This window comes from Asparagus officinalis, chromosome 8 (genome assembly GCF_001876935.1).
Source record: "Asparagus officinalis chromosome 8, Aspof.V1, whole genome shotgun sequence".
Lineage (NCBI taxonomy): Eukaryota > Viridiplantae > Streptophyta > Magnoliopsida > Asparagales > Asparagaceae > Asparagus > Asparagus officinalis.
The window spans coordinates 118,058,883-118,086,793 of NC_033801.1; the positions used below are offsets into that span (position 1 = coordinate 118,058,883).

Genomic DNA, 27,911 nt, shown 5'->3' on the forward strand with positions numbered 1-27,911 from the left:
CCAAACTTGAAATTAGAAAGGTAGGCCCCGCCCACTCTAACCCATGTGGGCCCGGATCAGACTCAGCCGGGCCTTGACCCCGGTTGGCCGTGTCACCGACTTAAGTCGGCCTGGCCCACGCCTATGCCTACAAGACCAATAATCTCTGAATTCAAAAATTACCACCATACCAAAAACCCATGTTAGGGTTGGGGGTAAGAGATCGAAGAGAAGGTGACACATGAGAAATGGTCTGCATGTGTGTCCCCAAAGGCACAGGCAAGTAGCAACCCCTTTTCCCTATATAATCCTCACTCGTAACATTCATTCATTCTATTCTTTTGTGAGAATAAAGGGGGGATACAAAGCATGGAGGGTTGGCAAAAGGGCAGTGTCTTTTTAGACACGCGCGTTAGGGGCAGCAATCATTAGAGAGAGCGCCCCAACACTCCGTGTCTCCCTAAAAGTCCTATAGAGACCCATCTATATGAAAACATATCGTATGGAAGAAGATCGCGTTAAGAGCCAACCGCATATTTTTGGAGGGGCTAAATATCATAAAACCTTCCTTAACTTCGGACGACGAAGAAACCGACCTCAACTTTCAAAATATCAGAAAACCCCCCTTAAGTTTAGAGGTTATCAGAAAACCCCATTTAAAATTAAAGGTGGTTTTCTGATATAATCTACAAATTAAAAGGAATCTTGTGATAATCTCTATACTTAATAGGGTTTTTCTGATATTTTAATAGTCAAGGGTGTTTTCCAATGGTTGTCCAAAGTCAAGGGGGGGTTTTCCGATATTTACCCTTTTGGAGTAGATGATTAATGCCCTGATACAATATTCATCACTGATTGCATAGATACATACAATATATATTTTTTGAGTAAATTTCACAGCCCGACCCTCAAATTTCTCATGCCATCAGGGGCTTTGGTGAAAAATTATCAAACGGCTGCGGGGATTTGTGACAAGTCCCAAGGATGGAGCCAGGGGCATTTATAAAGTTTAGTGCGGTTACTCCAAAATAGGCCAAAACTTTACGAGGGTTTTGTGAGATTTACCATAATTTTTTTCCTGAAATGGTGTATTGATTTTGCTGATTTAAAATTAATTATAGGAGACATGTTAAGACCATCTTTCTTTTCTACATGATTTTGTAGCAAGCGGACCCCGCCCATAAGGACGCCCCCCCCCCCCCCCAAAAAAAAATAAAAAATAAAAAATAAAAATAAAAATAAAAAAAATAAAAATAAAAATAAAAATAAATAAATAAAAGGGTTTCTTTCTCTGCGGCCAGTGTGAGTGCCTAAAAGGGAAAAAGTTGCTCCCCACCACCATCACCACTGGCTTTGAACTCTGTCTTAAGCTGAACATTATTTTCTTTATGGACTTGTCTTTTGTCTTGTTTCGTTTGATTAGTCAGCCTTTCATTAGATTATATAGCATATGGGGATGCCTAGTGGGCTAAATATGGGTCTCCAGTGTGATTATAGAAAATAAAGCAAGTCAAAAGATCAGTCCCTAAAGAAAATAAAGCTAGTTTGTCTGAAAGACTTAAATATAGTTTCATGTACTTAAGCTTGGACTACTGTGTACCAGTGAAGCTAGCTATTGTTGATCATAAAAGAGGGTTTTTTTTCATCATATCGCCCCCACAAAAGATGAAATTATAAAATAAATGCCCAAGATCCTTCACTTACACTAGGTAAATCAACAGCAATACGTCTTTAAGGGCTTGTCAAATTTTTTTGTTATAAAAAGGTAGGAATGTCATTTGAGGAAATGACGATGTTAGGAGAATCATGTCGTTCAGCGACTTAGAAGTATGACGACAACGATGGAAACATGAAATGACTATGAAAAGCATGAGAGCCAATATATTTCTTCCCTGGTTTTGGCTTAATGCTCATGGTACAAATGAGGTCTCAGAATAAGCGAAGACATATTTTCCTAGAGGAATAAATAGCATGCAGTTACTCAGATTTACAATTACAGATAACCAAAGTTGAGTTACACACGTCGACTAAAAATATAATTATATTAAGATTTAAGAAACAAGTTTATCCATATATTTCATCAAGAAGGTCACCTGGAAAGTTTTCCAAGAAGCTGCATCGTTCAGAAGTTTGAGGTTGGCAGTGTAGTCCTCGAACATCCTATCAAACTACTTTTTATGCGCGAATCGCAATAGAAATATTAGAAGAATGGGGATGAGCTGCCGTTATATATCTACTTCGGAGTGCAAAGATACATAAGGAGGATCAGTTTCAGCGTGCGGCAAACCAAGAACATTTTCCTGCAGTTTCTGCTGATAAAATCCAGGGAATACCCAAAGCACCTCAGAAAATAACGCTACTATTTTCTTCAGATGCTTCTAGGCTATATAAACCATCGAACAGCATTATTCCTGGTGCTCATTTCTCCACAATGAAATAAGCCAGTAGAAAAATCACCAAGGCTTTATAACACCCATTTAAATGCTTAGGTCAGTACCTGGTCGGCGTTGCAGAGATATCCACATTTGCCACTACTACTATCATCAGGAGTGGTAGGAAGTTCGAAGTTTTGAGGTAATTGTTATTGGTAAAGTTTAAAACACTTCAAAGCTCAGGGAGGTGAAAAAACTTGTTAGGTATGCTGTTGCCAGCAAGTGCTACCAATTGCTCCAACAAGACCAGAGATGTTGCACAGAATTCTTACACATCTGAACTTCAACAGATAACGGCATTATATTCAGCAGAGTATCCCCCCACACCAAAAGGAATATATCTACAAGCAGACAGCCTTCAGAAACCAGCAAGTTGAGCTGATTTGTTATCAGAGATCACCATCGCCAACAATGATCAAAGAAAGCAGTTCTTCTGTAATTATTGGCAGTCAATATTTTAAACTGCACCAAAAGAGCTGCTGTAGTCAGGTGATTCATCAATTGCAGAAAGCGGACTGAAACAAGTTACTGGCTTTGGTAGTTTTAAGGAAGCAGTCAGGTCACAGAGTAGGAAGTTAAAAGAGGCATTGGCTGAGAATTTAACTTGGTAACTTCTGATCTGAAGCCAACAACAGTCTCATGCTTACCTGCAATAACCTTCACCAACTATATTTGATATAGCCTTTTAGATTAGTTCATAACCCAAAAAAAATCAAATCGAAAAAAAGACAGGTATCTCTTTGACTCCTTTCTTTCATCTCGCTTTTTTTTATCTTCTCTATTGTTTAGTTTTATGTAACTGTCATGGTCATTGGTACTTTGACGTCACTATAGGTGGCTCTCCATGGGGAACAGGTGACGCAACACGACTTAGGTTCACACGAGAAAGTGATTTGAAAGGCGCCTGCTCCCAATGGTAAAATTCTTGCTGAAAGCAGAGCTACATGCTGGCACTCAAGTCAAGTAGTAGCGCTGGCACGTCACTCGGCGCACTGCCAATATTCATATAAATTAGGAGACGGCCACTGGTGTTTTGAATAAATAAGATAAACTATCGTCCAATTCCACCGATTGTGCAATCTGTGTCATCCTAAATTCATCCACAGCTGCTAGTAGTTCAGCTAGCTTCTTGTTTGGGAAAATATTATCAGCCTTCATCCTTTCCCTAAACCCATACGCTGGAATCCTTGCGTTCAAGTAGGCTTCCAGCAACAACTCATGCAATTTCATCCTATTTCTGAACCCAGCTTGCCTCAGTTTCTGATGTACGTTCTCAGCATTATTAACATCACCCCTCTTTGCATACTCCTTAAGAAAAGTCATGTAAGATGAATGGAGAGGCCTTATCCCATTCTTCCGAGCTTCTTTCTGAAGAATAAGATCAGCTTTGTTCACTTCCCCAACTCCCACATAGAGATTGACAAGTGCATCACAAGTTGAAGGACCAATCTTATATCCATTCTCTTTCATGCGCTTAACCAAATCTTCCCCCTCAAATAGAAGTTTATTTTTAGCATATATCCTTAGAAGAGCATCATAGAATTTTGATGAAACTTTATTTCCCAACTTCAATGTTTTCTCAAAGACTTCCTCAGCCTTATCTACACAACCAACCTCACCCCAAGCCTCTATAGCAGCCAGACTCTCACCACGACGGGGTTTAGCCTCACACACTTTCCAAACCCTCTCAACATCAGAAGCTTTGTCAAGAGAAGCATATAGAGGGAGAACAAACTTGCAAGCGTCACGGTTCTCCTTGATATCATCGCCCTCCATTTCCTTCAATGCTGCTTCTGCCTTCTCACTGAATCCTGCAAAGATATAGTATTCAACCACCATAGATTGAATCATTAGATCAGGCCACATTCCCTCAGCTTTCATCTTCTCCACGATCTGTTCGATGCCATTTATATCATATGAATTTCCTTTCAACTCTATCAAGAGCCTGTATGTGAAGATAGATGGCTTGATAGATTCTTTTTCCATCATTACGAGGACATCAGAAACCTTCTTCTTATCGACCCTTTTATAGAGAAGCAATAGTTGGTCACAAGAGAAAGTAGAAATAGGCAGACCAACATCTCTGATTGTGTTGAACACCTCCACTGCCTTTTTCACATTTAGACGAGACACGCAATTAGCTAGGAAAGTTCTGTAAACTATCTCACCCCTGAATGATTCAGGGATTTTATTAATGTATGTTTCAGCCTGCTGAAGGCCATGTACTTTAGCAACCAAATCCAGATGTGAAGCATAGTCATACTCTGTAAAGTTCAGACATTTTGTTGCTTCCAACCACTCCACAAACTGTCAACAAATGTAAATGAAATTCAGTCCAAGCAAAAAGGGGAAAAAAAGAAAAAAATCTAGATGAAAAATACATGACAGATGCTATATCCAGAGAAGTGTCAAAATTGGAAGGGCTTATATATGGCAGAAAAGATGCTAATACTGATACTCAGAAAGAGTAAAAACTGGAGGGAAAATGGTGAAGATGCTATTAGAACAGTACTTGCTGAAGTGAAACTGAAAAGGCTGAAATGTAAAGAACTAACTGTGACCTCTTTGGTAGTAAGACACAAAAACGCATTAATCATGGATAACGAAAGGAGGAAAACTTTAGTGGCCGTCATGCTGGAAAACTTTCATGACAGGTCAAAAAACTATAGAGTATAACCACATGGCATAACATACATGAGAACAAATACACAGTGCATTTGTAGAATCAGCAACTAGGACTTAAATGTGACAGTAGCCAATCATCAAGTATCTACTATTTTCCTTATCTTCTTCAGTCTAATATATTTTTTCATAATTATACGGGTCCCTGAGACACCAAAGCAGCTAAAAAACTTACTGTGGGAGTAATGGGTTGTCTAATTACCAATGCTGGGAGTTAACCCATAGTAGCATGGAACCAGGTTCATTCCGTTTCATGGGATGGGTACGGGAGTGTGGTACGCCACTCATTAGGAAAGGTACGAGGGGGTTAGGCTTGTATGATACACCAAAAATGTGGGACACTTTATGCTTGGTTCTTAAATGTAGGAATCACAGGTTTTGCGAGAGTCAAATTTAAAAAATTGCTAGTTGATACCAGTAATGGTAAAAGAACCTTGAGAATCATGTTGCAATTAAGGTATGCATACCTTGTTTGCTTAAGTTCTCATGTTTTTGTGGTTTATTCTTTTAAAAAATAGTTATTTTTTCAAAAACTAAACTGGTTAGAATTCTAAGTTGGGTCGTTGGAGTCTGTGAATAGGGCCGTGTTCCACACGAATTTGGGACAACTGAACCCGGGTCGCGGTTCGCTATAGTGTCCCACGTTCCCGACTTCTACGAGTTAACCATCCACCACATCTAAGCTATACTCTGACAATTATGATAGGTGGACACAGCAATAAACTACATTTATTTTCTAAACTCCACTTCTTAGTTTAAAGAAAGCTAGAAAGCGCCATATATATGCACCTAGCCATATCCTGGCATGTTGTTAGCGTGACCAAAACCCATGACATCCAGATTAGCAGAGAAATTTAATTATTGCACCACCTCCCTCCATTTCTTAAATACGCTAAAAAATGTCATAGCTGGCAGACAAAGACTTATAAGCAGCCAACAAAAAGGTATTAATACAAAAAGATACAAATTTGTTGCCTCTAGCTCAAGTAAACACAAAGCAAGTACCAGATAACATTTAGATTGCAAGAATTTGTTGGCAACAGATAATCTAGATGCATTAAGATCTTATTAAAATGAAAGGATACCTGCAACGCCTTCCGATAAAGCCGTAGTTTTTGAAGTTTAAGCAAGGTAACCAAGACTTCACCACGGTCCACCATATTACCATCTTCTATCCATTTCTGAAGAATATTTTTAACAGAACACTGTGGAGCTTTCATTAAAATCTTGAATAAAGGAGATGTGGGGTTTTTACCTTCTGCATCACATGAAGCCATTTCGGCGTCCTGTGAGTCAAGAGGATTATCAGAAATTTGTACCAAGTCTTCTTCTAAGTCGGACTCAAAAATGTCATCAGACACCACCACAGCCACTTTGTCATTGACCACATTGATGCCAGTATTATCGCTTCCCCGAGAATCTTGATTAGGAAATGTGCCATTATGTTCACTCTTGTTGGTTGTATTTCCCATATTAAAACAAAGGCTTCGACAACCCAAAAATGGTCTAGAAGACGAGGAAGATTTATACAGGAAGAAAACATAGCCTCTAGTAATATTTTGATATCTTGCATAATTCCCTTCTGCATAATTTGAGCTGTTACACGGTTTATGTGATGAAGCAGGAGAAAATCGACTGATTAAAACTTTGGCATTGTGGTTCCTGGCAATAAACAAGACATACGGAGTTGAGGTTTGCAACTAGTTCTCAACGATCAAATATAGCAGTATTTGCATCAAGAGAGCTATTGCATGCAGAAATTCAAATTTCATTTTTTTTCCTTTTATTTCATCTGCAATATTCCTTTCATCAATTTACCCACTGTCTTACATTGTTCTAATCATGTGAAGGGAAAGTAGAAACTGAAAGCCGAACTCATGCCAAAATTACTCTTAACCACAATGAATCTAAAGCACTTAATAGGGTGAATGTACAAGAAAATAGCACGGTAGCTTAGTAGTAATATAGTAGGTTTTCATGGGGCTCAGTTGTTTCTGATAGTGGCATTATAAAGTAGGCCTTAGCTGGTAGATGAGTAACAAAACATGTTCTCAGCTCCCACTAAACGGATAACATCATGTTCTGTAGGATCTTATGAAGGATCCAGAAGATGTTAGGTGGATGTTCTATTCCAAATGTTGGTGATGTAGAGTACAAATGATAGAAAAAATCAATTCTATTGTTGTCCATGTTGGATTGAAGAATGAAGTTGATGAGGATTGTTGAGATATATGTAATATCAAGGTCTTATGTGTAAAAGTGTTTTGTAAGGCTCTATATATATAAGCCCAACGTATCTATACTACTTCTAAAAGAGAATACAAGTATTAAAACTTTTGTATGACAATTCTACCCCTTCCAATTTGCTTAATTATAACTACATCCTATATTTGTTCGTATTTATTGAGTGTACCATCCCATTATTCATCAGCTTCCACCCACCTGCTACTCTCCGCATCTTCATCTCCAATTCCTTCAATTCTTCCGTTTCTTCATCTATGATTCTTCGGGTTTTCAATCCTAACCTCCTCCTCTATGATTCTTAGGATTCTTCCATTTCTCCACCCCCGCCCCCATCTGCCTCTCCTCTTACCTCAATTTCGTCCGTTTTCGAAACCTCTTAGTTTTTGCCTTTATTATTAACGTTACTGATTTTAGGGCTTTACATTTCTTAACTGAAAATTAAGCTTATTTGCGATTGTATAAATAACGTAGTGCTTCAGTTTTGATGGAGCACAGATGACGTTTCTTTTCAATTGTAAGTGGTGATTTTCCCTATTCTTATTCTTATTTCTTACTCTCTGGTTGCTTGTTGATTGGTTGATTTATTCATGACTTACCTTCTTTTTTGTATTAATGATTGATGATATCAGGAATCTGAGGTTGATAGGAGGAGTACAAAGCTATCAAGGTAATTTTTTTGTTATTATATCTGTTATCTCAAGGTTTTTTAAATTATTGTTGAGAAGAGGAACTTTTAGATGGCATTTATAATTTATTTGATGATTGATGATAATCCTGCATGTTAAACTAAATGATTAATAATTAACAAACCTGATGTCAACTCTCTATGATTTAGTTCAAATTCTTGATCGAGGTAACCATACATGGGAGGTAATAACAAATGCTCGTGAAAAAAAGGATATGCGAAAATACCTATATGGACATGCATGTTAAGAGCATTAAATTCCCCAAAATGCCTCTAAAAACACAAGTGCCAATATCATATACACAATTCTCCATGGCAGTTCAAGAAACTGATCAGTAATATGTCCTCTTATTCCATGTTTTATTGAACTTTCAGAGTCAAGACCAAATCTAGAAATTAGATTTTCCAAATATGTAGATATAATATTATCCGACTCATACTCTCAGTCCACTTTATTTATAGTTGTCATTATGCATGATATTGGCAATAAAACTTATCGGGAAAATCTGTCTGTTTTTATATCAAGGTATGCTTGAATTATCACTGTTGGTCGATACTTGAAAAAAGTGATGGAGGTTTCTCCTTCCACTAAAATGTATTTTTTTCAGCAAACTGAGAATCATTATTTAATATGACCAAATTTTTGCCAAAACATAGACAAATAGCTAATGAAGCTTCTGGAAGCTTAAGTTGGAAAACTGTAGCTTGCTTTTAGATCTTAAGGTAGAGAGAGGGACCTACCAAGCATGTCTATAGGAAAGTAAATGTTGTGTATGGTCCGATGTTTACGAAGCCCATTCATAATTTTAAATTATCACCTAGCCGATGTTGTTCTTACCTGTGTAAGATAGGTGATATTTTAGTTTCTAAAAATATTTTAAAGGTAATGGAAACTTCCCCGATATTAATAAATGAGTTTGATACTCAATTTATGATATTGATAAAATTCGATCCATGAAGTTTTTTCTATGTGTATGTATGAACTATGTATGAACTATATAGTGATAACTAAGAGTACCAATGAAATTATGCCTTAACTATGAGTATGATTTCAACAACATTGCATAAAACTGTAAATTAATTTACAAAGGAATTTGGACTGTTTTAAAATACTTGCTCAGTTTTGATAGATTAAGGAAAGCTGCAAATGCTGAGATGTATTCACCTTATTCGTTCTAAAATTCATTAATCTTTGAAACTTAACAGTCCATTTCTGTGCATTAGTAACTATTAAGTCATAATAGCACTTGGGTCTCTATGTTTCAGATGTCTAACTGTAATAGCACCAGAACCTAACACATACATGCTTACAATGATATGCATCGAAATTTACTCACATATTTTCAATTTTTATAAATATCATAGTGTCAATTTATCATGTCATGCATCCTATATGCTTGAAGATGAAAAAACCTGACAAAGAAAATACCTTTAAACCAAAATTTTGTGTTGGCACTTGTGTTTTTAAGGGCATTTTGGGGAATTCAATCTCAAGAAAAGCAAATGTTTGTACCAAATAGAATAATCATCTTTCTTGTCATTATGCATGTCCATAATTCTTTTGTGGTTTCATAACAGATGTTGAAACGCACAACACGCAAATCAGTTCCCAAACCATATGAGTTTAAAACTTTTGCTAAGAACAAACATTATTGATATTTCATCAAGTAGCGATGGAAGACGAAAAGAAAAAGATGTTAAATGAGGGTCACTCAACCAGTATAAGCAAGCAATTGGTACTTCAGCTGGACTATATGATGATGAAGAAGAACCATCGATTGAGGAGTATTAAGATGATGATGAAGAAAGCTCTTATGAAGTTAACAAAAAAAAATAAAGGTTGAGGATTTAGATCTGATTACGTCCCTAGCGAAAATGCTCATACTATTGCTGAATGTTTTTTTTGTTGCTAAGATCAAAGATGATGAAGAAGCGGATAAAATGTTTACTGAAGCTATGGGCATTCTAGCAACTATCTGGAAATTTTGTCAGGAGAAAAAAAAAGTTGAGATGAGTCTTAGAAAAATAAATATCAAGTCAATGAAATAAATTTAGGTCTATGAGTTTGTCAATCGTAGTGTTGGAAAAGTTTACAAGTTTCTGTTGTTTTTATTAGCTTTAATTATGTAATAAAAACTTATGTTTGCCTCTTTATGTTTTATGTTTCTTTAACATCAACCTTAAGAATGATATTGTTTTGTGTGTTAAATACTTGTGTTTTATTTTATTTGCTGCGTCACTGATATTTCAATTATATTCATTTATGATTTATGATTATTATAAGATATGGTTTTCAAATTTATTAGTTCATCTTCAGAGCTTTAAATTTTTTTGGCCAGTGTCTATCTAATGTTTATTTTTCAGATAAAAAGGCATGACCTTTTATAGGTCTTCAGTATAAAATTGAACATTTGCTACCTTGAAAAATTGCATAAGGGATAATTTATAGGTCTTCAGTATAAAATTGAACATTTGCTACCTTGAAAAATTGCATAAGGGATAATACTAAGTTCATATTTTTGTTTTTTTTAAAATTGAACATTTGCTACCTTGAAAAATTGCATAAGGGATAATACTAAGTTCATATTTTTGTTTTTTTATCCTAGGTATAAAGATTAAGAATAACCAACAACTACAACAAGGAAAGCAATGTACATTTCCTTTTCAAAAGTAATGATTTATATAGTTTGTATAGTAATTATAACAATAGTTTTATTAGTGCTACAAACTTAATTGTATCTCTCTTTTGAAAAGATTCATAATGTATCATCTGAGTGTGTTGGAAATATGCATATGCAACATAACGCTTTACTATTTAATTTTGATATTGTTAAAATTGAGTACTAATTAACACTTAAACTTCAGATCCTAGCTACATAATATACTGAGTGCATTCCCCTTACAATGTAAATAGACACATCAGTGCATAGCAAGTAATATCCAGTTCAAATACACGCATAACGCAATTATATAGTCTAGAAATTAATATAATGTTTTAGAGACTAAGTCTTGCTATATATCTTATGTAAATAACTAAATAAAGCCATATTTCGAAAGTGATATTCCTTTTCTAACTATTCCTTCTTAGTTTTCTTACTTTTGATTTCTCTATTTTCGTAATGTTACTGCTTTATATACAATTTTGTAGGCTATTCAATCGAGTACAATCGTGATTGTGAAATCTTAATTTGTCTTTTGAGGTTTTGAAACAAGGGAATGAATTACTTTCATGTATGGTGGTTAGTGAGATGATTCTAAGAATGAGCATTTTGCAAATTTAGTTTGTTCCTGAGGTTTGCAATCTATCATTAACAGTAGTGAACAATTCCCATTCTTGTAAATGACACATAATTAGCTATAGGATTTGCAATCTATCATTAACAGTAGTGAACAATTCCCATTCTTGTAAATGACACATAATTAGCTATAGGATTGGCGTAAACCTTTTTGATCTTCTTGTGTATTTTGGTGTAGCGATGACTCTTTTAGGTGATGTGTGGAGGATGACATTGACTCAGTAAGATTTTATCTGATTCATGTGTCCAGACATATTTGACCACAATACATATTCCTATAACCATTTTATTTAGTGTGGTACTAAATCTCCATATATGTTCCTTTATTAGACTGTTTGGACCAAATTCACAGCTGGCACTAAATAGATGAATATACGCCAAACATAAAACTTAGAAATATCAACCTCTTTTGCAAGCACCCATGCTTTCTTCTGAATATAATTTATATGTGTGTTCAAATACACTCATGTTCTTACCATTGTTCTTCAACTGTACAGTGTTGAGCAGAAATCAGAAGGACATGGTGGTGCACAGACAAAGTTAAAAGCCCAACCTTTAAATAAGAAGGTAAGTCGGGTCAGAAGTAAGAGAAAGACATTTTATATAAGTTCAACCATTTTTGGAAAAAACTTTAAATGCAAATCAAATGGCTTAAAATTGGGGATTTTGCTTTGCTGTTTAAGCAGGTAAAAAGTAGCAAGTGGAAGGAGATTACTTCACAACTTCTTGTTCAATTGTCATAATTCAAGATTATTGGTATTTAACTATGTTCTTTTTTTCTTTCTTTCCTAAGTTAATGTTCTTAACTTTTTGTCTGTTTGTTATGTATATTTCTTTTTTTAACTATTTCATGTATATTAAAAAATATTGCAGGAGTGCTAAATATGTCTTATAAAAACCGAATATACTCTACTATACAAACAATTTAAAGTTTGAAAGTTTCCTTGGAGGTAAAAGATGTAGTTGATAATCTTGTAAAGACTTGTTAGTTTGGGAGAAGTTAAACTAATTGTAGCTATATCGCATCTCATCCATACCCTTTATCGTAGACTGCACCATAGATGAATCAATATTAGAGGATACACAAATATTTTCTGAAAAATACTCTGGATCAAGTTCTTTCTTGTAGGTTTTTTTCCTTTTTTTAAATTTCACAATAATACATAAGTTATTGTGTTATTTTCTATTAAAAAGAAGACACATGTTAGAATCTTTAAAAAATTTCTTGCCATTAGAAATAAAAGTATACAAGGCTTACATCCTAAACCATGCTACCTGCACCTATGCCTGCTTCATCATCGGAACGCTCAACATAACAATTAGTAGAATTTGACTCTTGTTAAAATCATCGAAACAAAACACAGAAAATCATAACCCGTAGTTAAGGGATATAAACCATTTCTATGTTTTACCTTTATCATAGACTGCACCATAGATGGATCAATATCAGAGGATACACAAATATTTTCTGGAAAAGACTCTGGATCACGTTTTTTCTTGTAGGTTTTTTTTGTTGCTCTTTTCTAATTTGACAATAATACATAAGTTAATGTGTTATTTTCTATTAAAAAGAAGACACATGTTAGAATCTTTGAAATTTCTTACTGTTAGAAATAAAAGCATACAAGTTGTCGGGTTGACATCCTAAACCATGCCACTGCACTTGTGTTTGCTTCATCGTCGGAAAAATCAACAAACCAATCAGTTGAATTTGCCTCTTGTTAAAACCATCGAAACGAAACACATAATATCATAACCTGTAGTTAAGGGATATAAACCATTTCTATGTTTTACCTTTAAAAAATAAGGAATTTTGTATGCTTTAAACAAGATGATTTAATCTATTAGATCAAGTATGTGCAGCTTCCTCATGTTAATCACAGACTATCAGCTCATAAGCATACCTGAAAATGGTTTTATACGTCTGCTTCAATTATCTATTTGTTTGAGCTAGTATGTTCAGATGAAATGTTATTTACAGCTTACCGTTGTGATTTTTTCCTTCTATTTGTGTCATGTTTTTTGGCGGAATCTGTTCCTTTAAGATTTAGTGATTAGTGAAATTTGATAGAAACTTGTTGACATTTGGTCATTATGTCCGTGTAGCATATTTGAATACTCATTATAAGATTTCATTTGTAATCAACTAGGTTCCTATATTTTTGTGACTCAACCACTGAGAAAAATGAATATAGTGAGGAGTGATACATCATTTATAGCACTCAAGGTTTTAAATATCGGTTATCGGGGATCGAACGACCAAAATCCTTATCGGATAGCGAAAATCGGGGATATATCGGGGATAAGTAGTATTTATCGGAGTGATATACTGGATGATGTGTATATATAATATAATAATTAAAAAATGTAATCTAATCAATGCAAATCTTGTTAAAATCCATCAGTCGCATTAGTTGTTTAAATTTGATTTCCTGCCAAAGATCATGAAGTTTGGTGAAACGGTGTATTATTTGATTTAGACCGCTGATTCTGATAGACCCCCTGTCCCGTTTCGCATCAGAAGTGTATATTAAAGATTCCTCAACTTATAAAATAGGATAAAGTCGAACATTAATCAACTTGCATAGTTGTACTTTCTCTAAGAAAAAACTAGATATACAACAGAGTGATATTGTGAACTCATTAGGACCCCTCAAGATGGCATGGAGATTGACATAAATAGGAGATCCGACTGTGGTGGATACCAAAGAGACAATTGCGATATATCGAAATATGATCATAATAGAAAAGAAGAAAAACAAGTGAGATCATATGAATGGTTTAAGAAAAAGATAGGGTACAGGCATCAAGGATTAAAGCATTTACCATGTATGCACATAGTTCCTAGTTCAATCAGAAACTTTATCATGGCCTAATTAATTGAGACTAGAGAGTAGTAGTTTTAGATAAACACTAAGCTACAGGTGTTTGAGCACGAGAAAAGAAACTTGAACAGTCAGTATCCCCTATACATCAAGGAGCCTAGGGAAATGTAAAAAGGGCAACCACGCAAACTGACGGGACTGCAGAATATAGCCATTGGATTGAACCCACGAAGCTGGCTCTCAGATGTTGTTTGTGATTTAGGATTAAGGATGGGGATGCTGAAATATACTCAGGATTAACTTTATAATGATGGGCAAGGGAATCGGCTAGAATTATTTGAGCGAAATAAGTAATTTATATTGAATATGAAAATGTAAATTTCAAGTATTAAGCATTTCCCATTTATGCTAAGTTAAGCTTGGAATTACTCCGGATTGAGCGGTTTAATGAAACACATCCTCCCAGTTGTTAACGTTGGCTATGTACGAACACGTTTTCATCAATCTTTCAATGTTAAATAATTTGTTCATATTTAAAAGTCTGCTCCCTCAAAATTTACCAGTTCATTCAGTTCCACAGTACTAAGATTAAGAGAATAAAGCGTAATGAAACTGGAAGCGGAAAAAAAAAACTGAATTAATGAGTGGAGCATGAGAAAAAAAATCAAGAACTCATACAATGCGAAGGGATTTACAATGAATAAACCAGTTTAAAATAGCATGTTTAAGAAAACCGCTCAGATAATTAAGAAAAACCAATATAATTCCTCTCATATCAAAGATTAACATGGCCATGGTTCAAAAAGAAAAAAAATCCTAAAAAATTGGGAAAATAGACATTACCTTGTAAATTTAGCGGTTTGACGAAGAGCCCTCATGATGCTCGATCGAACGTTCGTTCGTCGAGAAGTGGAATGATATAAACCCTAGCTCATGATCTTCTGCTGCTATTCTCGCGGGGGGGAACGTCGCGCGGCGCAAGAGGACACGAAGAACTTGGGCCGGTCTGAAGATGTTGGGCCAGAACAAGGTCCGAGCGTATTTGCGATTGCCTACTAGGCTACTTCTAATTCGGGCCGAACATCAGTTTTCCAGGCCCAGCTCGGCGTCAAGCCCTTTAAGCTAACGGGTCAACCCGACCCTTTTGTCAACCCGATCACCGGCTAAAAGCCCAGCCCTAACCCTAGCAACAATCTCCGTCTCACTCGTCCCAATTTTCTCCCGTTTCCCCTCGTCGTCGTCTCTGGGGCTGGCAAGTGTCGTCCTCCTCTCGACCTCGTCGCCGTCGAGAACCTAACCTCACCGCCGCGATCGCCGCCTCCGCCGCTTCCTCCGCCGCGAGAGAGTAGTAAGTTCTCGGTCCCTCTCGTTTCTCTTCGCAAATTGTACAGGACGAGAACCGGAATATGAATCTTAGGTGCTTTTAGGGTTCCTCTTCTGCTAGAATCGATACTTTGTTCTGGGATTATGTGTGTTGAGCTTGACGTTTTACATGATTATTGATTTTTGATTTTGGATTCGGTTTCTGTTGGTTGAGTTAGATGCTTGTTAACGGAGTTTATGGCTGTGCTGTTAGTTAGCCTCTAGGTATCAATCAGCGAACAAACTTTGTATTGCTTTATTAGCTCCTTACGATGTATCATGTTTTGACTTTTAGGTATTGGATTCATGGACCCTCCATTACCAGCAAGTTCTCTAGAAAACTCGGATGCCAAGCCATCGTTTCGAAAACCTGCACAGGACGCGGCTAATAGGAAGTATCGCCGCCGCACACCTGTCAGTGGATCGGACTCTGAAGGTTAGGAGCTCTCTGCTTTGTTTGTGCTTGTATCTGGCATTTCTTAATGTCTATAGCAATTGTCACCCCTGGACCCGTGAGTCTGTTTATGCGGCTGAGTGCAACACATTGTTTAAACCCGCTCATATATTTTGCAAGTTCTTGATGCGGGGCTAGACAAATGGGGTATCACAGTAATAGTATATAATTAATCTAGATTGTGTTTTCATGCTTGATTGTTTCAAGAGAAGACACTCCCACTTGCGGCTTTATGGTTATGTGAAAGCACCTTTCAAGGTTTATTTAACGAATAAACTCAGTTGAACATTTATACCATGTCAAATTGATCTGCTCAAGTAAAGTCACGTTTGTAGTTTGTCCAAGAATAGGGTGAATGTTTTATAGTATTCTACCACAATAACATGGGATATCATCAGTGTGTTGGATAGGAAACTAGTAAACTATATTTGAAAATCTATCTGTACTACCTCTGGTGTTATTTGAATCTTATAAACCTTCATTTTCAAGTGATAATCAACACTTGCACTCAATTGTTGTTTTGTTTTCATTGCATTTTGCATCTATGTTTTCCCATTATGAGCAATTATGTCCCAAATGTTATGCAAACATGTAATTAGATTTGACCAGTGCACAATAGTTAATGCATAAGACAACATGCTGAAGTTTTAAGTGCACTATAACAAGTGTAATAAACTTGAATTTCCTGAAACTGGATTGTGTTCGATTTTTCCATGCTCAGACTTCTGGTCTTAATCTGTGGTTTACCTATTATTGACACTATTGCATTATTGGTTGCAATTTCACTGCTACTGACATTGGGAAATTCTTTCAAACTGTCGTGGAAGACCGTTAAACAGCATGACAAGGTATGTCATAACATATTTTCACAATTGTCCAACTCTTTCAGGACGGTGTTAGTTATGCTCAAATTATTCATTATGAAGCCTACTAACTCTTGTTAATACTCATGTTAAAAAGGGCGACCAATTCTTGTAGTCCCACATGTTTGTTTAGATAGCGTAGATTAACAACACTGTTTTAAAAAACCTCCGCCTAGGCCTAGGCGTACCTAAGCCGCCTAACTAGCGCCTAGCACCTGGACGGTACCTCAGTTACCCACCTAGATTTTGGGAGTATTTAGGGGACATTGTCCACTTACATGGACTGCATTATGTAGGCATTGATCATAATTTTCTGTGTTGCCGGCCTCCATGTTCTCTAACCTCCTTCAAACTCCTTTAACCTCCAAATATGAGCACCTCCACTACCTCCTTTGGCCTTCAGCAAAACCTCATCGACCGCCATTTAAATAAATAAAGAATTCCACCTAGACACCAGTCCAGCACCTAAGCTTTCTATAACATTAACATTTACTATCTATTATTATAATAACAAAGAAAACCTCTTGGGCTCTAGGCGTTGGGTCCAACACCTAGGTCTCCTAGCGCTTTCTATAGCCTTGTTATTTATTATTTTGGCTATTTAGTATTTAAGTATGCATAGTTTATTATGGATTTAAGATTGCTATCTTTTTTGGCAAATTTATATGAATTTAATACATTTTTTATCAATTATTATAAGTAAATAATTTTAAAAATAGCCAAACGCATAAGCACCGCGCTAGGCGCTGGCTCAAATGCTAGTCTGCCTAGCGCCTTCTGTAACATTGATTAACAATATATTTATTTATTACACCATGAATTTCCAAGCTTCAGGTAGTTATTAATCTTTTGTTTTATTATGCCAAGTGTAGCTATGAATTGCCAAGCTACAAATATTTATTATTGTCTTACAGGAGCATTTGCTTTATTGCATTCGAAATGTTAATTTTGGATTTACTTTTATAAGTTTCAGAATAAGAAAAAGTGATGGTAGTTTAAGGCTCCCAAGGCTTAGATCATTTGCTTTCGAAAACCCTTAAAATTGTGGCAAATAGGTCATTTCTGTTACCTATAGTCGTGTAGCAAATATGTTTTTTCCTATCTAATGTATGAATGCCCTTATAAAATGTGAAGACCTAAATTCATGTATCCAAAGTTGAGTAGATTCTTCCATTTCAAGTTGTAATTGATGGGCCACCATGTATTTTGTTGGTTGACCCATGGTTGATATATGGAAAAGATTTCATGTATGTTGTGCATCAGCTAGTAGTTTCTTAAGGTATTTACATGGTTTTGCATTGTACAAGCTCTCCAGTATGAGAGGTATAATGTTAATCCTGTTGATGTTTGTTTGAGAAAATTTTGGTGATAAGCATCCTACATGGTTCCTAGGACAGTTTGCAAGTGAAAGAACACTGCAGAATGAAACTTTATCTCATGTGTAGAACATTGCCACTATCTTGGAAAATACCAGATTAAGGGAGAGCTAAATTTTGGAACATGCTATGCATGGAGAAATGTGACTCAGAAGCAGATGTTTTAGTTTGTGCAAAAGCTGTAGTTGCAATGATGTAGTTACTATGAAAATTTGGACTATACTAGTCTTCAGTATGGAATGATTCCTCTGAAACTTCATGACTGCAACCTCATTTTTGTTCACAATTTGTCTGGCTCATTTTGATTCACTAGGCATCTGTTTCTGGAGTTCTATGAGAAATTAGAGGTCTCCATTAGAGGATTGGAAATCTCAAATTTCTAAGGTCTAATATTAAGAAGAGATCTACTCTACGATGTATGCTAATGAAACATACTAGAAGTTTCTTATCCATCATTCATGACAGAATAAAGTGATAAGGTGTAGTATTAATTAGTAGACCTCTAGATATTCCTTGTAGGTGCAGCTTAAGGTTTCTAGGGACACTTATGGTTGGTTTGGATAGAAAAGAGGGTAGGGGAGGGGAGGGGGTGATTGAACTAAACACAATGGGAGGGAAAGGAGAGGAAGGGAGTGTGATGTAACTAATTGTGTTTGGATACACAAATAGGGAATGGAGAGGGAGTGAGGGTGATGGAACTAATTTGTGTTAGGAAGAGAATGGATCAATTCCCTTAAAGTCCAACCTCTCCCCTCCCAATTTGTCTACTTTAGGAGGGTTAAGAAAGTGATGAAATTTGCTTCTTTTTAACCCTCCCACTCCTTCCCCTCACTTACTAAAAAATATAAACAAACACTATTTTAGGATGGTTAGCACTCTACCCTTCTCAACCTCCCTTCCCCTTTTAAAAAAAGCTATCCAAACCTACCCTAAGGTTGTCTCGTCTAGGGGAACATGGCCCAAAATGGAATCTTTCTGTCATTATTTATCAAGGTTTAAAATGTTGGATGTCAGGGTCATGTTGGACGGCTAAAATTCATGTCGGATAAAGAAAATCGGGATAATGTCGGGGTACATAAAAAAAGTATTGAATTACCATATCGGATTGTGCGCATATCTATAATATAAATATCATAAATAAAATTTAAACATACTTAATAAATTTCATTGTCTAAATATATAAACACTGTTATAAATAACGGTAAATAGCCCCGCAATAGCGGCATTAATAGCGTTAGCAGTCCCTTCCCGCTACGTTACGGTGTTGCCCAATAACAATGACATATTACGGAATGTGCGTTTTTCGCTTAGTTGCATTTGTTTGTTTTGCTGCAACTAGGTCCAATTTGACTAGTTGCATTTGTTTATTTTGCTGCAACTCACAGTTGCAAAACAACCCTTAGTTGCAACATATGACTTACGTCAAAAATGGTCGCAAGTCATAGTTGCAACTTAGTTGCAACTGACCTAAATTTATTAAAATCAAAATCATTACTTAATATTTCAAAAATAAATTCATTAAAGATTTAAAATAATCTTTTAAATAATTCTTATTATAATAATTTCTTCAAAAACGTTTTTAAAAAAAACAACATTAATCTTTTAAAATAATTATTATTATAATAATTTCTTCAAAATAATATGTTAGTTTTAAAAGTAATATATTATCTTTAAAATAATATATTATTTTTTAAAATAATATTTTTTAAAAAAATAATATATTTTTAAAATAATATATTTTTTGAATAATATATTTTTTGAATAATATATTTTTTCTAAAATAATATAATTTTCTAAAATAATATATTTTTTGAAAAATAAAATTTTCCAAGTATATTATTATTTTTCTAAAGTTTTTTGAATAATATATTTTTTTAATAATATATATTTAAAATAATATAATTTTATTGAATAATATATTTAAAATAATATAATTTTCTAAAAATAATATATATTTAAAATAATATATTTTTTGAACAATATATTTTTAAAATAATATGTTTTTTGAATAATGTATTTTTAAAATAATATAATTTTCTAAAAATAATATATAATTTAAATGATATATTATATTATTTTTAAAAATATTATATTAACTTTTAAAAATATATTATTTATTAAAAATATATTATTTTTTTAAAATATATTATTTTTTAAAATATATTATTTTTTAAAAATATATTACTTTTTAAAAAATATTATTTTTTAAAAATATTTTATGAGTTGCATATGTTAAGTTATAAGCATAATCAAACAGCTGTAACTATAAGTTATAAAATTTAAATTTTAAACCAAACAATTGCAACTGTAGTTGCATGTAAGAAGAGTTGCAACGTCTCAGTTGCATGCAAGTGGCACTTGCATTGCAACTCTAGTTGCAAACAACCAAACGCCACCTTAGAGATGCCTCACCGTTACGCGACGCTATCTGCTATCGATAACTTATGATGCTTAGGACTGATGTTAAAGAAAAAAGGTGAGAAAAGAGAAGTCCAATGCTGGTTATTAAGGAGAGAGAAGGTCGTCAGAAATTGATGTCGAAAAACAGCTCGGAGAAGAGACCAATGAGATCTCGAAGGAAAGAGAGAAGAGGAGCGACATAAATGACTTTAATTTTTTTTTATTTTCCCTAACTAATTGAGTTTTGTCTTTGGAAGCAATATTAAGGCAATTAGAATTTAGAAATTTAAACCAAGCAGATTAGATGAACATAACAAAAAAAAAATCAGTCAAATTTTCACACTGAAAAACCGACCAACATAGTCGACATGTCACCTGATATATCCGTCCGACATATTCGACATGTCCCTCGATATATCCGACATGAACCCTGAAAATGCAATATGCATTGAAAAGCTCTATATCGTATCGGTTGGCCCCTTAGTTCGACATGACGGCCGACATATCCAGTATGATGGTCGACATTTAAAACACTGTTATATATGCGATATATCTAATTAACTGCTAAAAGTAGAATTTTATAAATTAGCAAAAATTGATAATGCCAAGGAAAAGTTCAAATTAGAAGCCAAATAATAGTCATATTCATAGAATTGTTGGAACATTAGAAAAGAGACATCTTTTTGTTGCATATGACTTTGCTAATTTTTTAAATGAAATTGGAATAGGTAGTGTAGATAAAGAAGCATGTCACCTTCCTGTTCTGGTCTCAATAAGATGCATGGATGCAGACAGGCCCATATGGACATCGTATGATACGAGATACTGAGAACAAATTCTAAAATGTGCATACGAAAGAACAGTGACACAGCAAGAAGTATCAATGTTTTTGCACGATAGGTCTAATAAAGTGTCATTGCTACATAGTGTCACTAATTATTAGTTATTTTAAAATTGTTAACCAACATAAGAATTATGGCTATCATGAATGATAATACAACCACCCAGTGATTTTAAAGGCGTATCCAGGCGCGCGCCTCGGGCGCGAGGTGCTTCGGCGCAGTGGCACAGCGCCCCGCAGCAGGTGCGGGGCGCCACGCTTGCGTCAGGCGTGCGCCTGGGGAGCGCTCCGCATCGCCTGCCGCCTTCAACCATGCACTCGCTTGAGGAAAAGGGGAGAATCGCAATACTATTCAGGGGGTTATTGGGTATTACCTGCTTCCCACTTAAACCGATAAGAGATATTAGGGCTCTTCACTGTTCTCCCACTCTTTCTCCCGATCTCCTTGCCTTCTCCACTCGGCAGCAGAAAACAGCAAAGGTGAGCGGTGACGGGCGACGGCGAGCGGCGACGGCGACGGCGATCGACAATCGACAGCGAGCAGGTGCGTTCTTCTTCTCCTTTCTCTTTTTTTATTTTGTTTTCCTTTTTTTTTTTTCCTCTTCAGCGATGTTTTTATGATCCTTCTTTTCTTTTTTTCTATTCATTTTGTCTTTCTCTTCAACTTTTATTTTTTCTGATCCCTCTCTGTTCAGCGACTCTTTTCAGTGAGCAACGATGTTTTTATTTTCGTTTTGTATTTTTCGTTTTTGTATTTCTCTTTTTTTATTTTCAGTGAGCAGGACTCTTTTTTTATTTTCGTTTTGTATTTCTCTTGAGTGATGTTTTTTTAACACTTGGTTTTACTGATATTCCCTGTCCAATTACAATTAAACTTAAAATATGTGTTCTTAGTTGTTGATGGTTAAGTATAAACTGTTAAGAGTGAGTTGTTATTTGTTTGTCCTTAATTAAGTTCTTGATTGTTAATTGTTAATCAAGAGATTGCTGAGATTTATCTTGAGTCTTGACTCTTAATTGTTAAGAGAGAATGAAACTTGAGTAATGAGTTATAGACTTGCTCTTCGTAACTTTAAAAGAGAGAGAGAGAGATTTAATGTTAACTAATTTATTCTTCATAGCTTTTAGTTCTTAATTAAATTTTTTTATTATTATCACTCTTGACTGTTAACTGTTTTTATCTTTGGCTTAATATCAATATGTAGAATTGTAGAGTCATGATATTATGAACTAGTGCTACTATTTGATTTCATGTGCGAGACTGTGAGTATTGATTCTTGCTTGCTATTTGAGCTAGGTGAAGTCACTGAAGTGCTATTAGTTGAAACTTGATTCGCCATTTGTTACCTGTAAAGAGGATAGCAATATAATTGTTAGTGATGCAATATACTAGTATGAAAATTTGAATAATTTGCATTATTAAATGAAAATTAACGTACAAGTTTAATACTTTAATTCTTTAAATCTATATACTCTATATTATTTGAAAATATATAGAGTCCTTGAGGACTTTGATATTTTCTATGTGAAATTTCACAAATATTTTTTTTAAGCATCTTGTATATCTTTAAATTTTTTGTAGTTTGGAGTGCGCCTCGCTTCGCTAGGGCGCGCGCCTCGCATTGCGCATTGCGCATTGCGCATGTGCGCGCAAACTGACTTTGCGCCCCGCATTGCGCCTTGCGCATTGAAAACACTGCAACCACCATATAATAGCAAAGTGGGTCAACATATGAACTATAGATGTCTGAAGCAGGCTGGTTGCAATTGGGAGCGTTAGATTCTCAATATTCACACCTGAACGGCTGAACCCAAATTGGCAATCGGTCAGAGATTTAACTTAGTTCTTATCCGTGACTCAGAAGAGGGCCAGAGTCCTTTTAAATAGTCAGGATTATGTTAATTGACATGATGCATTAATGTGTGAAGTCACACACACATTGGTGATAGGAGAAATAAGGAACAACAGAGGGAAGAAACAAGAAGATAGAAAGGATGAGGAAACATGTGATGTAATAATGATTAATGAAACACATAAGAAGTAAAAACAGGGATGCAACTTAGGAGTGGTGGTGTCTGTTACTTTGCAGCCATCTGTTTTGCTGTTAACTTTTTTTAAGCGCACTTTTGTAAACCTTCTACCCATTATAAATTTGATTAGGAGGCGAGAAAGTCTGTCTCACTGAAGCATCTTAACTTTAGAAGAAAGTCTCTCTTACTGAAGCATATTAACTTTTATAGAATATGAGTTGCAGTTTCTTGCCAAATTTTCCTTATTACCACTGTCATGAAGGTTAGCAAATATCAATTCTATAATGCAGTAGTTGGTTCCAGCCCTGCTTACCTTGTGAAAGGAATTGCAGCATTGAGTGGTCATCCATACTGGTTTCTTGTACTTCTACTTCCATATACTGATATGATGCTAAACACAGTCATTGGTTATTTGCCAGGTAGTCCGAAACGTCAGAGCCATAGTCCAGTTTACCCTGGTGATCGTCGGAGGAAGGATGGTGATAGAGAGTTTGAGAAGGATTCCAAATTCAACCAGTCCAGCAGAGGCAGTGACTATCACAGACATTCTGACAAACATGCACACAGGCCCTCTCATGACTGTGCCAAAAATGGGGATTATAGGAGGCAGCACAGACATGGTGATGAGGAAGATATGGGTTATCACAGGTCATCGCGCTCAGTGCAAGAATCAAGGCGTGGCAACAATTCTGACTACATGAGGCATGGCAGAAACGCTGATAGGTCTAGAGAAATTTGGCGAAGTGGAGATAAATACTCTACAGATAAATCCGGGAGCACAGGACAAAGATTTAAAGACAAGGATTACAGGCACAATGATAAAGATTCTGATAAGGGTAGAGAAGGTCGAGATGAAAGAAAAGATCGTCGCTGGAGTCCTGAAGATTACAAAAAAGATCACCGATCCTCTCGTGAGGAGTCCAGAGCACATGGGAAAGCTTTTAGTTCAGGAAGAGAGGGTGATTCGACAAGATTGAAAGACACTCTTATTAGTGGCAACAAGGAAATTGATGTGCCAAAGGACAAGAGAAAATACGAAGATAGGGCAAGTGACATGCGCTCAGAGAAAAACAGTAGAGAAGCAGAGGCAGAAGTGAAAAATAAAGCATCTCAGCAAAATGCTTCACTGAAGAAACTAAAGCATTGTGATTCAGAAGGTGGTGAGTTAGCTTATAGCTGTTAGCTTTGCTTCATTGTTTTACTCTTCATATTTCTTAAATGTCTAGAAGTGCCTGTGGCTCTTCTTATCTGACTTCAGGATCACTAATTCTCAAAATCAAATGCGAATTATGCAGATGAAGATCCATCCGCAAGTTCAAAGCAGGTTAAAGGAACAGCAGAGAAATTTACTTTTGGACCGAGCAATGCTTCTATGAATCAGTCTGAGACTGCTCAGGATCTGAATGCAGCAAAAGTTGCTGCAATTAAAGCTGCTGAAGTAGGTGGGTACTTGATTCTGCTTCAGTGTCATATAGTTGTGGTAACATAAGCTTTCCTTGCTAACCACTTTTCCTTGCATCACTTTTCACTTCCTTTTTTTTCCCTCCCATGTCAAAACCCATATGGAAATTCATTCATTTAATATATTTCTTGCATCCTTCAGTTTAATATTAAACTTAATCTAATTAATTTAAATGACGCATGCTTGTATCATTCAAGAACAAGACTATTATGACATATCTCTAGCTTGTCGTTTCTTATTAAATGTTACCATGCCATTTGTTTGCGATGTTGTCTCTGAACTTTTATTAGAATTATTAAGGCTTTTTTTTGGGTGTGTGTCTGTGTCTTTTGCAATCCTGTTTTGTACTCTGACATAATGAATTCTTTTTTTTTTGCTTTTTTTGTTTAAACCCATAAATAGCAGATTCAAGTATTTGACTTCTTTGCTTTTTCGAGCATATGTAGACAGTAGTGTTTCACCATCTATCCTGAAATGCCGTGTTTTTTCATTCAAAATTTCTACTTATGGAAGTCTTTTGATGGTCCCTGTTGCTCACTGGTTCTATAACTAGTCACCTGTGAGGGAATTCTTTCTACCGGTATATAGTTTTTATAAAGTGCAAGGTTTACTTACCAACATGCACATCCATTCGAATAGTAAAGGCATGCTTTTGATTTTTGCAGGCTTGATTTTTTTCCCTTCATTTTTGTGCTGATAACATTTTTACTGTATTCTAAACATATTGGCCTTTTTGTGTTTCATGATTAACATTGTCAATGACTTATGGGAATTTGATCTTTCATTCCTTTTGACCCATTCTTTTTCTAAAGTCTGGTTTCATCAACTGCACAATGATTATTTTAGTGACATACTATCAAATTAAATTTCGATGTATTTTTTATTTTTGGACAAAGATAGAGTTCTCTAAGGGGGTGTTTGGTTCAATTTCTAGAAATTATAGGAAATATTTTCCACCTAAAATATGATTTCCTTGTATTTTTTAAAAAAATTATAGGAAAAGTTTTGAGAAATCAAAAAGTATCAATTTTCTTGTTTTTTGTACTTTGCTTGTTTGGTTCAAAACAAGAAAATAACTCATAACTTTATAGAAAATAACAAGATTTGGTAGGTTTTTAATTAAATATGGTATGTGTCAGATTTCTGGTGATTTCCTCTCATTTTGAGAGGAAATTGCTTTTTGTAAAATTTGGTAGGTTTTGATATTTTATAGAAAATATTTCTGTAAATTTTTTGTTGAACCAAACACAATTTACAGAAATCTCTGAAAAACTTTTAATTACAAATTTGCCATTGTCAGATGTTTTGAGAAAAGTTTTCTTAAAAAGTGTGCAACCAAACAGCCTCTAATTGTCTGAGAATCTTTGCAGCTAATTGTTTGTGAAGATTCAGAAAATTGCAAGGTTTATTAATGTGCAAGAACTCAACAAGAACTCCGTTTAAGAGTTTAGTGTTAGACTGAATTTCCCCACTTGCTGATAACTTCTAGTCATGTGAAAGACTGAAATTACCCTTTTGGCAATGTCGGAAACCTGTGTATCAGGACTCACCCAAATATACGTCTATGATCCCTGGACTTATTTTCATTTGTTTTCTAATTAAAAAAGTTAATTGGTGCTGCAGTGAACCGTAACCTTGTTGGTGGCAGTAGCTACTTGTCTACAGACCAGAAGAAGAAGCTGCTCTGGGGTAATAAAAAGAATACTACTGCAGAAGAGGTAACTTCAATCTCACCATTATCAAATCATTAATTTGCTTTTAATTCTATTCTCAATTTTGTAAGTTGAATACTTAATGAAATATATGTACTCCTCGCCATACTGTTTTTTCGCCCTTTTCATTCTTAATGAAAACAGAAACAGTTGGGAAATCACTGGGATTTGCAGCTATTTGCAGACCGAGAACGCCAAGAGAAATTCAATAAACTCATGGTAAATTCTAAATTGCCTTTCTTACGTATTTTAGCATCAAATGAATCGAACAAAAGAGAGGAGAGTACAATCTTGTATTAGAATCTAGGGTTAGTTGGCCCCACGTAGGATTGTTTTCTTGAACTTACTACTACTGCAGATAGACCCCCTTGGTTAAATCCTTTTGACGCATTTACCCTCAGATAGACTCACTAATTGCACCTGTGGTCAATATTTGCCAAAACATCACCAAGAATAAAAGAGTCAAAATAATTTAATCTGGGGATCTATCTGCAACAATGAAACTACATGGGTTGTAAGTTCAAAACATCTATACTACAGGAGTCGATGTGCAATTAACCCTAGAATGTAAGAGTATCAACCCTTTACTAACACTTTTTCAGAGTCTGAGGTTGCCTTGGTGCCTATGGCCAATTGTAGGGTGTAAAGGGCGATGCCATCCCAGAGCGAAAACCCAACGAGATGGACGCCGAGAAGAAGCAGAAGCTCGAGATGGACTTGGAGAAGCAGTACACTGCAGGACTCCGGCGAAGAGATGGCCGAACTGTAGGCCTTGGGTTGTAAATGTAACTATCCTAACTAATTTTCACTCTCCTTTCGAATGTTTTGTTATAAATGTAGAATTGCAAATGCACCCCCTTTGTTCGCGGGAGAAGTTTCGGTTTGTTCTATATACTAATGGAGAATATGTTGATATCTGTCCTTATTGGTTCCATCCTGGCGGCGCAAAGGATCTGCTTGCCTTCCTCTTGCTTATTTTAGGGTTAATTGCACGTAGACCCCGTTGTGGTCTCATTGTTTTGAACTGTAGTTTCATTGTTGCAGTCATAACTTCCCTCGGTTAAAATCTGTTTTGACTCTTTAGATTCATTAATTTTGCCTAAGGGGCAACATCTGTGAAAATTTTATCGAGTGTAAGATAATAAAATTTTAACCCTCGGTATCTATCTGCGAAAATGACATTACAATTTGATACGGTGATACTGGAGTGGAGTCTATGCGCAATTTTTTTTTTTAAATGACCTTGATTGATGGCTTTTGTTGATCA

At 35.4% G+C, this 27,911-nt stretch overlaps 2 protein-coding genes and 1 long non-coding RNA gene across 8 annotated transcripts; 2 read left to right on the forward strand and 1 right to left on the reverse strand.

Moving 5' to 3' along the window:
- Nucleotides 1,943-15,224, reverse strand: LOC109822007 (pentatricopeptide repeat-containing protein At1g80270, mitochondrial-like). 2 transcript variants are annotated; one of them, XM_020388160.1, is made up of 3 exons: nt 14,987-15,224; nt 6,179-6,755; nt 1,943-4,718 (listed from the first exon to the last, which is right to left on the reverse strand). In XM_020388160.1, exons 1-3 carry the CDS (start codon nt 15,019-15,021, stop codon nt 3,423-3,425), a joined length of 1,908 nt encoding a protein of 635 aa, XP_020243749.1. In that variant the 5' UTR covers nt 15,022-15,224; the 3' UTR covers nt 1,943-3,422. The 2 variants fall into 2 exon arrangements, with proteins under 2 accessions (XP_020243749.1, XP_020243750.1); XM_020388161.1 differs by lacking the exon at nt 14,987-15,224 and having other exon boundaries at nt 6,179-6,274; nt 6,349-6,440.
- LOC109822010 lies at nt 7,598-11,889 on the forward strand. Of its 2 annotated transcripts, none has more exons than XR_002241998.1 (3): nt 7,598-7,851; nt 7,976-8,004; nt 11,816-11,889. It is a non-coding gene; the product is annotated as an uncharacterized LOC109822010 (long non-coding RNA). The 2 variants fall into 2 exon arrangements; XR_002241997.1 differs by having other exon boundaries at nt 7,984-8,004.
- LOC109822008 (protein starmaker) lies at nt 15,339-27,710 on the forward strand. Of its 4 annotated transcripts, none has more exons than XM_020388162.1 (7): nt 15,339-15,491; nt 15,801-15,941; nt 23,890-24,630; nt 24,766-24,912; nt 26,556-26,650; nt 26,789-26,863; nt 27,247-27,710. In XM_020388162.1, exons 2-7 carry the CDS (start codon nt 15,812-15,814, stop codon nt 27,706-27,708), a joined length of 1,650 nt encoding a protein of 549 aa, XP_020243751.1. In that variant the 5' UTR covers nt 15,339-15,491; nt 15,801-15,811; the 3' UTR covers nt 27,709-27,710. The 4 variants fall into 4 exon arrangements, with proteins under 4 accessions (XP_020243751.1, XP_020243752.1, XP_020243753.1 ...); XM_020388163.1 differs by having other exon boundaries at nt 23,890-24,627; XM_020388164.1 differs by having other exon boundaries at nt 15,342-15,491; nt 27,284-27,575.